Raw genomic sequence first — 12,641 nt, forward strand, 5'->3', positions numbered from 1 at the left:
AAAGGTTTCTAGGGTTATTAATCCTCTAAGCTATTATATTAGATTAAAATTTAGCTATTAAGTAATAAGATTAATAATAAGCTTACTTAGAGAAGCTTAGTTACTAAGGATTCTAAGGTATAAATCTAATAATATTAGGATTATTATTATATAAAAATATTAGTTTTTAATAATATAGTAATACTATATATAGCTAGAGAGAGCTTAGCTAAGGGCTTCTTCTAGCCTAAGATATTTATATAGTAATATATTAATATATTAATAAAGTATACTATTTATTAACTTAATTATTAAAAGAAGTAATTATTAATATAGATATTTTTAATACTTTTAAATAAGCGTTTAATAATAATAATAAGGAATAGTAGCTTATTATAGTTTTATTAATTATTTTTAAAAAGTATATTAATAATAATTTTAATAATAATAACTTTAATAATAAAACCTTTACTATTTTTAATAAGATATTAATCTACTTAAGTAGCTTTCTAGTAATAACTTAGATTATAGAGGGGCTATTAATAGGGTTAAATATAAAGTTTATTAATACTTTTTATATATTAAAGTTAACCTTCTTTATACTAACTTTATAGCTTTAACTTTATAATATTAAAAACTTAAAGTTTTAAAGCGTAAAATATAAATTAATAATCTTTTTATATATTATAAGCTTTAGAGAGTTTTAGAGGAATACTTCTTATTACTTTAAAGTTACTTAGAGTATAATATTAAGTATTTTCTATATTATACTTAATATACTTATAGAGCTATATAAAGAAGTAGTAGTTTAACTAATAGAAGATAATATCTTAATAAAAATTAAGTTAGAGCTAAAAAATTAAGTATTTAATAGCTATATAAGAGTAATTAATAGTACTTTTTTATCTACTTATATACTTTAGAGTTAGTAATATTAGTTTTTTAATAGGAAAGGGAATCTTTTATAGAATATTTTTATAGTAGTAAGATTTAACTATACCTTTATATATATACTTATTAGTATAGAGGGTAGTATAAATAATAAATTCCTACTTTTATATGCTTTAGTGAGGTTATTTACTCTACTACTAAGTAGATTTTACTTAAATAATATAAGCTTTAGTAAGAGGTATTTAAAAGTTATTACTCTATTTATTAGTAAGTAATATTATTTATATAACTACTTTAATTTTTAGTAGTAGTTATAGATAAAGAAGGAGTTATATAATCTTAGCTATATAAAGCTTTATAGTATTATTAAATATATCTTTAAGTTATTAAAGAGGAAGTTTAAGATTATAAGAGGTATAATATATAAGTATAACTTTAGTATCTAAGTAAAGTTAGTATATATAGTAATAGTATTATAGAATTTTCTAGTAAAAAAAGAGGAGGTACTAAGAAAGTTAATATTATAAAAGATTAATATACTTAAGAAAGCTAAAGTAAAAGTAATAATATAAATAAGTTAATAACTAAGGTTTAAGGTATAGTTTAATATTACTATATTATAGTAGGAGTTTTATTATTAATATTTTATAAGGATAAGTCTTTAGTAATTAATAAGCTAAATTTATATTATATTAATTTAAGTAGTAATCTATTTAAAAAACACTACTTTAACTGAGGCTAAAAAAAGACCTTTTTATTACTTCTCTAGTTTATCTATTAGGTTTTATTTTTTTAACTTATTAACTACTTACTATAACTATATTAACCCTCTATAACTATATTAATACTATAGTAGTAGTAGTAATAATACTAATATCTATATACTATTAATTAATAAAAACTCCTATTTTAACTCTTTTTCCTCTAATATTAGAAACTTAACTGCTTTACTTAATACTATTAAAAAGAGGTTTAATATAAAGGTAAAGCTTTTTAACTTAGCCTTAACTTTAAATAGCTATTAAATATTAGCTACTACTAGCTTTATATTATTTACTCCTACTATATATAGCGCTAATTTATTAATATTTATCCTCTATAACTTATAACTTTAGGTCTCTACTACTTTAATATAAGGGTGCTTATTTTAATATACTAGTAGTAAGGCTATTAAATTTTCTTTTAGAAATATTACTTCTAAGATAGCTATATTAGTAGTGTTAATTTAATTAGGATCTTACTATTATATTATATATTTATACTTTTAAGTTAAAGTAATAGTTAGTATTTATACTACTATAAGATTAGCTATTCTTAATATTATTATAGCTTATAAGAGAGGTAAGCTATTTATATTAAGTAGTAATAAAGCTAACTACTTTATTAGAGACTTTATTTCCTCTTTAAAAAATCTTAATTAGTATACTAACTAACCTCTAAGATTAAGTTTAGTAATATTCTAGCTTATAGTAATCTTAGAGGGCTATAAGTATACTATTAATAACTTTATCTTAAAGAAGTTATAATCCTCTACTTACTTATACTTAAAGTTAACTTAATATTATTATAACTATCTCTCTTTTAATATTAATATTATATTTATATAGTTATTATAGCTAATACTAGATAGGTCTCTTAGTGTTTTAACTTTATAGTATAAAGTATTAATATTTTAGAACTTTATTAATAGGTTTTTAATTATAAAGGGGTCTCTAAAGAACTCTTTCTATAAAATAGGTATAATAGAGGTAAGTATATAGCTTAATATATATATTTTATTATTATTATTTAGTAAACTTTTAATTTTAGTATTAAGAATAAACTAAAGTAACCTCTACTATATTATAAACTTTTAGTAAAGTTTAAATATTATTAGTTAATTTACTAAAAGTAGGAGTAGTATTAATAAGAGGCTTTAGTCTTCCTTAGAGTTACTTAATAATATAGTAACTTTAATCTTATTTAGGATTATTTCTTTTATTTATATACTAAGTAAGGTTTTATTAAGGTATTATCTATTAACTACTATTTTAAATATAAAGTAAATTATAAAATAAATAATTAGTATAATAAAAGATAGAGGTTTTTAATATTAAAAATAATATATTTAAGTAAGCTAGAGCTATTTTTAAATAATCTTAGCTTCTTAGAAGTATTAAGGAGTTAGTAAGATATTCACTATTTATATCGTAGTAATAATCTAAGCTAATAGTAACCTAGTACGATATATATGCTATATATAGCGCTAGCGAAGTAGCCCTTGGCAGAGTCTCTAAAACACGAAAATTATACCGATCAGACCCTTAGCTACTTACTGTATCTATACCTTAAGGAAAGGTTAGCCACCTACCTTACGGCCAGCACCCGAAGTACCTATCCAACGACGCCTTTACACGAATTGGTCCAGACATCAAGGTGCCATGCGGCTCTCTAGGAACGTCCTTGTCGGCGTTCTCCCGTCGTCTCCCCTTCTCTTCCCAATATGAAGCAGACCCAGCCAAGTCAGCCTGGCAACCCGGGTAAGTGATCTAGCCTTCGGCATTTGTGCTCCAATTGTAATTACCTCATGCATGGTAGGCGATGATGTGCATTTTGAGAGACCTAGCATTTCCACGACGCTTGCTACCTCCAATGGTTCAACGACGCAACTCGTATCTACCCAGGCAGTCGAGAAAATCAAAACAGTTCTTCAGGGGGTATCGACCAATTCCAAATGCGTCTCGTCCTTGTTATCAACTCTGGGAAACCCGATAGAATCCTGCGCAAGACTGCTCTCTCTCTCTCTCTCTCCGTAGCCTCCATTGGTCTACTCCATCAACGACTTCGTCACTCTCGAGTAGAATTTTGCCGCGTGCGGTCGAGAAAATTCAATCTCCTCCACCAGGAAGTCGGGCAACAGGTCTATGAGGTCACGGTCGCGATTCGAATCCAGCTGAGGTTTGTACGTAAAATGCGCTTCCTCGTAATTATCGCCTGAACTCTCGGTCTCGACCTCGAGCTTGAAGTGAAGAGCTGGAGAGATGTTAGCTTCTATGCGGAATCGCACAAGAGCTTCAAGTCTTGATGAGTACTCACTTCCATTTCTTCCTGTCTGTATGCAGTCGAAGACTTGGCCTGTCGAGCCACGCTTGACCACCCGCACAATCAATCCAGTTAGGTCACCATAGAGGTCCTCCTTCATTTGCGCTGTTTGCACCGCATCCGAACTAGCCGTAGCGATAGCCCGAGCCGCTGCGGTCCCGCCTTTGATTGCACTTCCTGGTACCTTGGCAGTGGCCGCCGTGGCAGCAGCCTCTGCCGATCTGCTAGCCGCCAGTTTCGTTGACAGAGTCTTGACCTCTTGCCTCGCTTCAGAGAGAGACGCTGTCAACTCCGCGACTTTGGCCTCTAGTCCTTCGAGCTTCTTCCTATCTTGCTGTCCCTCCTTGACCAAAGCCCTTTGAGCCGCAAGATCCGCCTTCAAGTTGCCTATAAGTTCCGTTGCAGCTTGATACCATCAGCGACGAGCTCCTTCGTAGATATTCTTTGAAACTTACTGTTCGCCCGTTCTTCGCTCTCCTTTTTCAAGTTATCAAAGTTGCGCTCAGCCGCCTTGATCCCGATGTCTCGCAAATCACGGTATTTCAGCTCCAGGCTTTCGTATTTCCTGTTCGCCTCGCCCAGTCGTCTCCGTATTTGCGGGTCTCCGCCGTCTCCGTCTGCATTGCCAGCCATCCGGGCAGCGCGCTGAATAGACTGTTTTGGCGCAGGCAGATCCTCAAACTGTTCGTCTTCTTCCTCCTCTTCTTCTGTGTCAATATCCATAGCCTCTGCTGGCTGGGTTTCTGGGATTTCAGAGTCTTCGTTGCGAGTCGATTTGGTCCCTGCACGGCGCCCGCGCTTGATCAGTTGGGCAGTGGATTCAGGCGCCTCTTCATTTTCGTCTTCTTTCACCAAGGCATCTGTTGCCTTTGGTCGACCCCTTGTCTTCGCGGTGGGCTTCGTTGAGGGAACCACGTGTTCTTCCTCGGCGTCGGCTGTGGCATCATCGTCGTCCTTAGGCCTGGCCTTACGCCCCCTCTTTGAAGCCTTCGGATTATCGACAACATCCCCAGCCTCAGCGGCAGCAGCGGCGGCCGTTAACTTATCATTGGGACGACGCGTAGCCTTCTGCGCTGGCTTCGTGACCTTGTTCGCCGCAGGTCTTCCGCGGGGTTTCTTCGCTGGCGCCATGGGTTTGGCCTTCGAATCTTCGTTCTTCTTGACCTGCTGTGCGCTCAAGCCGGAGAGCTCGTCCGAGTCCGAATCCACCAAGGCCAACAACCTAGCTTGTTGAGCAGCTCGCGACATCCGCACCGCGATTGAGTCTTGCTTTGCACGGTTTTAGTCGCTTGCCCGCGTGAGAAGGAGACAAACGGATTCGGGGGCAATGGAGGCACTGGAGGCACAGGAATTGCTAGTGATTGCGAAGCCGCAAGTATTTGGTGGAAGAAAAAAGGTCGTCGCATGCGTTGTGTAGGATAGGTTGCGGAAATTCAGGCCTAGTCGCGAACAAGCTGTAGGTAGCCAGCGTGGGGGGAAGGTCCTTGCTCGGGCACCTTTTGTTGGCTACCCACTCACCTGCTGCCGCTTTACATTTGTGTTTTGCGGGCATTGAAAAGTAAACAAACGGCCACTGGCGCGGTACCTTACCCGCCTTACTGGGTATCTAAGGTACCGGTGCTAGGTAGGATAGGAAGAAAGCCAGGGCCACTTGAGGCCTATCGATAAGCCTATCGGCACCTTCCTATCGAGTGCACGTAGGTATGTACTTTCCCTCTGGGACTTGGGCACCCACCTTACCTAGGTGCCTTAGGTACCTAAGGTGTGCTAAGCGTGCCGTGGCGGTGGACGTGCTGTCAGTCGTACCGGCCCTGATGGGCGCTCCACAAAGGTGTGCCGGCGTCTGGGTTCCTTAGCCGGCATGTGGCTTGACTTTTTGCTCGAGGAACCGCGGCGTCTACTCGGCTGTCAGCGCCACGCTCTGCCTACGTCTTTGATTTAGATGCTCTCGGATGAAATATCATCGACAGACACGTTTACGCCCAGGGCTGTGCTAAGACTTTGAACTGAGCCCTGTCATACCAGCAGAACAAAAGCGGCAATTCAGTTTTGAAAGGATTGCATCTTTGAAAGGATTCCATCGGCATTGAACAGCGTATACTCGACCGAATTGACTGCATCGCTTTGGTCGCGACGCCAACCCTCATGACGAGCGACCTGGATCGCTGGATTGGTTCCGTTGGAAAGCTCCTCGGCATGGGTGAGCGAAAGAGAGGTTTGGGCGATTTTGCCCTCGACTTGCTGTTGGTGGCTGGCATGGTAAGTCATGCTGTTGCTGGGCGACAGTTCAAAGAATACTGACGACGACGACGACCTCCAGATGGCAACAGGAGTGTACCTAGCCCGTAACTTTCTTTCGTCCCTTACGAGTACTCTTGCCGATCCCGATCGAGAAAAACATGAACAGGCGCGTCTGCAAGCCAAAGCTCACCTCGAGCGGTTACGCAAGGGAAAAACCATCGGGAAGTCGGGCGACGACACAGGGGACGACGGCAGCGTGTCTCGACGTGGTCCCAAGCCAGAGGACTTGGTGCTCAACGAGTATGAAAACCTGATAGCTTTGGAGATGGTGGCCCCCGAGGATATCTCGGTTGGCTTTTCTGGTTAGCAATCACCCTCTTACGGCCAAATATGCTTACAGACATACTGACCCTGCCACAGATATTGGTGGTCTGGAAGACATCATCGACGAGCTCAAAGAGTCTGTCATCTATCCCCTGACTATGCCTCATCTGTACTCTCATGCTGCACCGCTTCTATCTGCACCATCCGGAGTTCTCCTGTACGGCCCACCTGGTTGCGGCAAGACTATGCTCGCCAAGGCAGTTGCTCACGAGAGCGGTGCCTCATTCATCAACCTTCATATCTCGACAGTGACGGAGAAGTGGTATGGCGATTCAAACAAGTTGGTTCGAGCCGTGTTTTCTCTCGCGCGCAAGATGCAACCGGCCATCATTTTCATTGATGAGATTGATGCAGTTCTCGGCACTAGGAGAAGTGGCGAGCATGAAGCAAGCGGGATGGTGAAGGCAGAGTAAGTGGACGATGTCGACAGCTTCTTCTGTCCCAGATGACTGACGATTATCAGATTCATGACTTTGTGGGACGGTTTGACGTCCTCTAACTCTTCAGGCATGCCGGCGCGAATCGTCGTCCTTGGTGCCACCAACAGAATTCACGACATCGACGAGGCTATTCTTAGGCGTATGCCTAAGAAGTTTCCCGTGTCTCTTCCCGGAAAGGAGCAGAGACGGCGAATTCTGCAACTTATCCTACAGGACACGAAGACCGACCCTGACAGCTTCAACTTGGAGTACATTGCCAAAGTTACGGCTGGCATGTCTGGCAGCGATATCAAAGAGGCGTGTCGCGACGCGGCCATGGCGCCTGTTCGTGAGTATATGAAGGAGCACCGGGCAAGCGGCAACCCAATGTCCAGCATCACGCCCGAGCACATTCGCGGAATTCGGACAGAGGATTTCTTCGGCCGAAAAGGAGGTGGCCAGATCTTGATGGAAAACCATGCGAAACAATCAGCGAAGGCGTCAGGGGCATCGGCAGATGAGTATGAAGACATGGTTGAGGAGTTGGGCTAGGCAAACAAATCGGTCCGGAGCCGTTGTTTTAATTCTTCCATATTCTTTTACCATGTGCACGCGACTCAGAGGCATGCCGAGAACCTTCGGCGGAAATACACGCTACAGGATAAACATAAAGATGACTGCGAGCTTGGCGGGTGTCAACCCCTACCTTGGAAAGAAAGGGTCAGACGTCGACCTTTTGAGGGGCGACTTGTACAAATACTCGGTGTGCGGAAAGACACTGGGGCAATGGAAGGTCATGAGCTACATGGCTTGATTCTTGTGCTGATAAGTTCGGGACTCAACATCACGGTCGATGAGTGATTCGCGCTGTTCAAGTCGCACCTAAGACGCCATTGCCCCGGTGTACTGGGGCAACCCAACAAGTGTTCGACTTCTCAGATAGCAGGCTGGACCGGACGGGAGCAGCTTCTTCGGCCCTGGCATCGGCGCCGCGGAAGATACCGTGCTCTCACGCAGTCTGCTAACCACCAATGTAAAGACGCGCATTGGCCACTCCGCATCTCAATGTCGCCCCGCTATCGCCGACGTTCGGGGGACGTTGAGCACACCGACAAATCACGTCATTCGTGGGGCCCCATAATATCAAAGACGGGGCCTGTACTGCGCTGCGGAACGCTGGAGTCATACCTAATTGCGCTGTGCCCAGGTCCCCTTTTGTAAAACTTCTCCTACACACTTCGCCAATCGTCGACTCACCCTCTCTCCAGCAATCACCTGCTTTACTCGAGTACGCCGGTGCTGCGTAGGACAATTGATTTGCTGAGCAATTCAGTCTGTCCGCGGCGAGAAGTCTGGCTCATTACGAGACCAGCGGTAGAGTACTCGATTTCCCGGCCCTCCGGACCTTCGGTCTCATCACTACTTACGCCATCGCCCGTCCAATTGAAGGATCAATCGCTGCTGTACACAGGCACTGATCCGTCAGCACTCGTCTGTTCCATCAGTCTCTCTATCAGAACCTCACTCAAATCCCGAAGCCGACCTGTTGTTTGATAGATCAGTCGGCTTCCCCTCTGCCTGCACCATTACCCCGCCATTGCCACAAGTCTCACCATGGCCACACCGCCGAACAACGGATCTGTCGAAAAGTCCAGCAACCCGCTCAAGCGGGTTGACCTTGACGGACACGACCTTCCCCCGTCTCCTGCGCCCTCCAGCCCCCGCAACGGCCGTCGCCGCTATGCCCTCGCCACAGAGCTGGTCTATACCGAGAGCAATGATCAGTATGGCGCTTCCAGCGTTCCCATCTACCAGTCTGCAACATTCAAGCAGTCGAGTGCTACTGGTGGAGGTGAGTACGACTACACGCGCTCGGGCAACCCGACGCGCACTCACTTGGAGCGCCATTTGGCCAAGATCATGAATGCGACAAGAGCTCTCGCCGTTGGCTCCGGCATGGGCGCCTTGGACGTTATCAGCCGCCTGCTGCGCCCGGGCGACGAAGTCATTACGGGAGATGATCTGTACGGAGGTACCAACCGACTTCTTACATATCTTTCTTCGAATCAGGGCATCGTCGTGCACCACGTCGATACTACCCACGTCGACTCTGTCCGACAGGTCATCTCTGACAAGACGGCCATGGTTCTTCTCGAGACGCCGACGAACCCTCTTATCAAGATTGTTGACATTCCGTCCATTGCTAAACTGGTTCACGATGCCAACGAGAAAGCTCTGGTCGTCGTTGACAACACCATGCTCTCTCCCATGCTTCTGAACCCGCTGGATATTGGCGCCGATATTGTTTACGAGTCGGGCACCAAATATTTGTCGGGTCATCACGATATCATGGCTGGAGTCATTGGTGTGAACGACTCATCCATCGGAGATAAACTGTACTTCACCATCAACTCCACCGGCTGTGGCCTCTCGCCCAACGACTCGTTCTTGCTCATGAGAGGCATCAAAACCTTGGCTATCCGCATGGAGAAGCAGCAAACCAATGCTCAGCAAATCGCAGAGTTCCTCGAGTCTCATGGCTTCAAGGTCCGCTACCCCGGACTCAAGTCTCATCCCCAGTATGAGCTTCACTGGTCCATGGCGCGTGGTGCTGGTGCCGTTTTGTCTTTCGAGACGGGCGATGCCGCTCTGTCAGAGAGGATTGTTGAAGCTGCCAAACTGTACAGCATCAGTGTCAGTTTCGGTTGTGTCAATAGTTTGATCAGCATGCCATGCCAGATGAGCCACGCCAGCATTGATGCTAAGACTCGCAAGGAGCGGCAGATGCCGGAAGATCTCATTCGACTGTGCGTTGGAATTGAAGACGTCACTGACCTCATTGAGGATCTCTCAAGAGCTGTAAGTAATCGATCGGTATGACCTGGCTGGCCAGGAGTGTTGACAACATCATTAGCTTGTTCAGGCAGGAGCTGTTAATGTAACCCTTGACGGCTTCCATGCCACATCGTCCGTCCGGCAAGCTGGAGAGACCTCGGTATGATACCCGAGTGGGAACTTCCCAGCCGCTTCGCGGGCGATGAATGGAAGAAATTCCATTGCATTTCATGCTAGGGTTTTGTTCGACGCAGCTGGATTGGCATGAAGAAACAGTGGAGCTTGATGACCGTGGAAAACAAAGTAAATATAGATTATTGTTGATGTTTGACTCGTTGTCCTAGCCTTTCCAATTGGGTGATTCGAGGTACAAATTTGATCCCGATCAGGAAATGCAAGTTTCAATTCGGACTGCCGGAACTCCATATGGACAAAATATTGCACGCTTGAAGTATACAGAAATTAATGTGACAGTAACAGATCAGAACATTCAATTCACACCGATATGCCGTACTAGTCTAACGCTCAAACGAACCGCCTGGCAAGATGTGGCACAATGCGACTAGCTAACTCCGGCCCCCACGTGGAGCCTCTGTAGGCTCTTGATGCAAGAAAATGACGATTAGGAGAAATCGAAGCGGTCTGGCAAAACCACAGGCGCAACCAAGGTCCAAGCGTACATCGCGTAGCATACCCAAGCGCTCACAATCTTCACCCAGCTTGCCCAGTAAGATCGGCCGACAGGTGCAAAGTTACCATCGTTGTGGTCATCCCAGCTCTGAGTAAGCAAAGTAGCAATCCAGGTCGTGGCCAGGAAGAAAATAATATGGAAGACGCTGTAGTTGTATTGAGTCCTGGTGCGCTCGTCATCACCCGGGGTATGGTTCCCGGTCTCGCTCTCGTCGTCAGAGAGTAGGGCATCGGCTGGCAAGCTACCCTCCTCAACTGCCCTGCGAAGAGCCTCTGCCCGCATTTGCTTGTGTGCGTTAGGTTGCTGCGTCACAAGATCATGCTCATCTTCCTCGGGAAGCCGAATGCCGCCCGCAGAGCCCAAACCGAGACTTTGCGTAGCAGCCCGAGTAGTCGTGTATGCCACTGTGAGCATAGTGACTATGGCACCAATGACAATCGAAGTTGTTCGAGTACCCTGAGCCCGTATCAGAGGGTTGCACTGTCTGTCATCAGGCTCCATGGAGACAGCTGACATTGTCAGGTATGTGCAGTAGACGGCGACCATTGCCCCCTGAGCGAGCCCAGCCTTGGGATTGTACTCCTGAACGGTGGGATGAACCGAGATAAAGGAAATTCCAACCCAGAGCAAGAGGTTGATGGTGATGGCAGCCTGGTTCATGGCACAACCATCCTTGGCAAAAAAGATATACTGGACAATGGTCATGGCAAGCGAAGCCAAGTACATTCCCAACGTAGAGCCGATGAGTACCGTGCGCCACACCTTGGAGTCGGTTTCTTCAATTTGCTCCAGGCAGTACTCTGCCCAATTGTGGGCAAGATCCACCAGCAGAATAAGACCAAGGATGAGGAACAACATGCCGCCCACCTGAGCAATGTATGAGCCCCAAAATTGGAAGAACTCGTCGGGAATCAGGAATGAGAGGACTATCAGAGCGAGCCATGCGATGATCTTTGGTCCCCAGTATCCGTTCTGAATGGCAGCGCGCGGGTTCTTGGAAGAGCTCACACCGAAGAGGAGACCGGCGAAGATGAGGTGGAAGAGGCCAAGAGCAAAGTTGAATCGATGAACGGCCATCCAGCCGTAGCAGTTGCCGGTGGGACAACCGATTTTGACATAGTCAAGCATCAAATGTTCCAGCTTTTTTATCGCCCATGGCGTGAGCATTATCCAGGAGAGAATCGAATTGACGAGGAGTATAAGAGCGTAGCCGATACGAGTAGCTACACTGTTCATGGCAGTTAGCTCCGCATTGTCTCTCGCGGTGTTGTTGGAACATACCTATTGCCGCATTTCCCGCATGCGCTGCACACGGCAGAACACGTAGCCGCGCCACAGCAACTGGCAGCAAAGCCGATGACCTGATGAGCGTTAGTCGTAAGGAGCCTTTTGCACGACAGACAGTCACATAGCTGGGCTTGTGAGCCAGGCGAGATGGGAACTTAACCTACCGTGCCCATGCTTGGCACCGCCATCAGCGGCAGAGAAAGCAAAGCACCCATGGCGCCTTTCCGTTGGGGTGTGAACAATCGATCGTAGGTCTGAGTTCAATTGAGTGAGAGGAGACGGCGAGGTGATCGTAGTGTGGTGTTGTTGCTGCTGATTGTAATGCTCACGTACTTCGAATGGTGCGAGCTTGGATGGGTAGACGGTTCACGACTGGCGCTGGCAGCGACTCGTCGAAGGCAACGCGGCTCCAATGTTGGAGGCTGAGTGGGCACGTGCAATTACGTACCTTGTCTTGACTACCTTTTACCTTTTACCTTGCCTGGCACGTGTGGGATTATATAATCCAAGGCGGTAAGGTTAGCAGTTCGGACTTCTACAGGTCGGGTCCACGGATATGTCACTCCGAATTTCCGGCCCCACCTCACCCCATCACCTAGGCACCTACTTACGTACACTTATGCGTGAAGTGGCTTAATTAATCTAGCTACGAGCGCTAGGCGTAACTAGCTACAAAGTGGTGTGGCCGATCCCTTACGTAAAGGCGGGATTCAGGCTAGGTTTTAAGCCTTAGGCCTAAGCCTAGCTAACTACTATCTCACACCCCCCTTTTAGCTAACACTTCTAGCGCTATAATTAAAGCTATTCCTATCCTAAAGTAGTAATCTAATTAA

At 44.7% G+C, this 12,641-nt stretch overlaps 4 protein-coding genes across 4 annotated transcripts; 3 read left to right on the forward strand and 1 right to left on the reverse strand.

Annotated features, from left to right (window-relative positions):
• Window positions 1-3,352: 3,352 nt before the first annotated feature.
• On the forward strand, window positions 3,353-3,665 carry CGCS363_v004868 (uncharacterized protein; the record flags this gene model as incomplete). The annotated part of the gene is made up of 2 exons (XM_036636717.1): window positions 3,353-3,389; window positions 3,448-3,665. The coding sequence occupies 2 exons, from the start codon at window positions 3,353-3,355 to the stop codon at window positions 3,663-3,665; spliced, it is 255 nt and encodes an 84-aa protein (XP_036498491.1).
• A 2,431-nt stretch (window positions 3,666-6,096) lies between these two features.
• Window positions 6,097-7,547, forward strand: MSP1-1 (Protein MSP1; the record flags this gene model as incomplete). Its single annotated transcript, XM_036636718.1, has 4 exons — window positions 6,097-6,210; window positions 6,272-6,554; window positions 6,613-6,985; window positions 7,040-7,547. The coding sequence occupies 4 exons, from the start codon at window positions 6,097-6,099 to the stop codon at window positions 7,545-7,547; spliced, it is 1,278 nt and encodes a 425-aa protein (XP_036498492.1).
• A 1,062-nt stretch (window positions 7,548-8,609) lies between these two features.
• On the forward strand, window positions 8,610-9,996 carry met-2 (Cystathionine beta-lyase; the record flags this gene model as incomplete). The annotated part of the gene is made up of 2 exons (XM_036636719.1): window positions 8,610-9,854; window positions 9,910-9,996. The coding sequence occupies 2 exons, from the start codon at window positions 8,610-8,612 to the stop codon at window positions 9,994-9,996; spliced, it is 1,332 nt and encodes a 443-aa protein (XP_036497460.1).
• Window positions 9,997-10,452: 456 nt separating this feature from the next.
• Window positions 10,453-12,023, reverse strand: TMS1 (Membrane protein TMS1; the record flags this gene model as incomplete). The annotated part of the gene is made up of 3 exons (XM_036636720.1): window positions 10,453-11,749; window positions 11,803-11,882; window positions 11,973-12,023. 3 exons carry the CDS (start codon window positions 12,021-12,023, stop codon window positions 10,453-10,455), a joined length of 1,428 nt encoding a protein of 475 aa, XP_036497459.1.
• Between the last annotated feature and the right edge of the window lie 618 nt (window positions 12,024-12,641).

The sequence above is a fragment of the Colletotrichum siamense genome (assembly GCF_013390195.1).
Source record: "Colletotrichum siamense strain Cg363 chromosome Unknown KSG_Cg363_contig03, whole genome shotgun sequence".
Taxonomy (NCBI): domain Eukaryota; kingdom Fungi; phylum Ascomycota; class Sordariomycetes; order Glomerellales; family Glomerellaceae; genus Colletotrichum; species Colletotrichum siamense.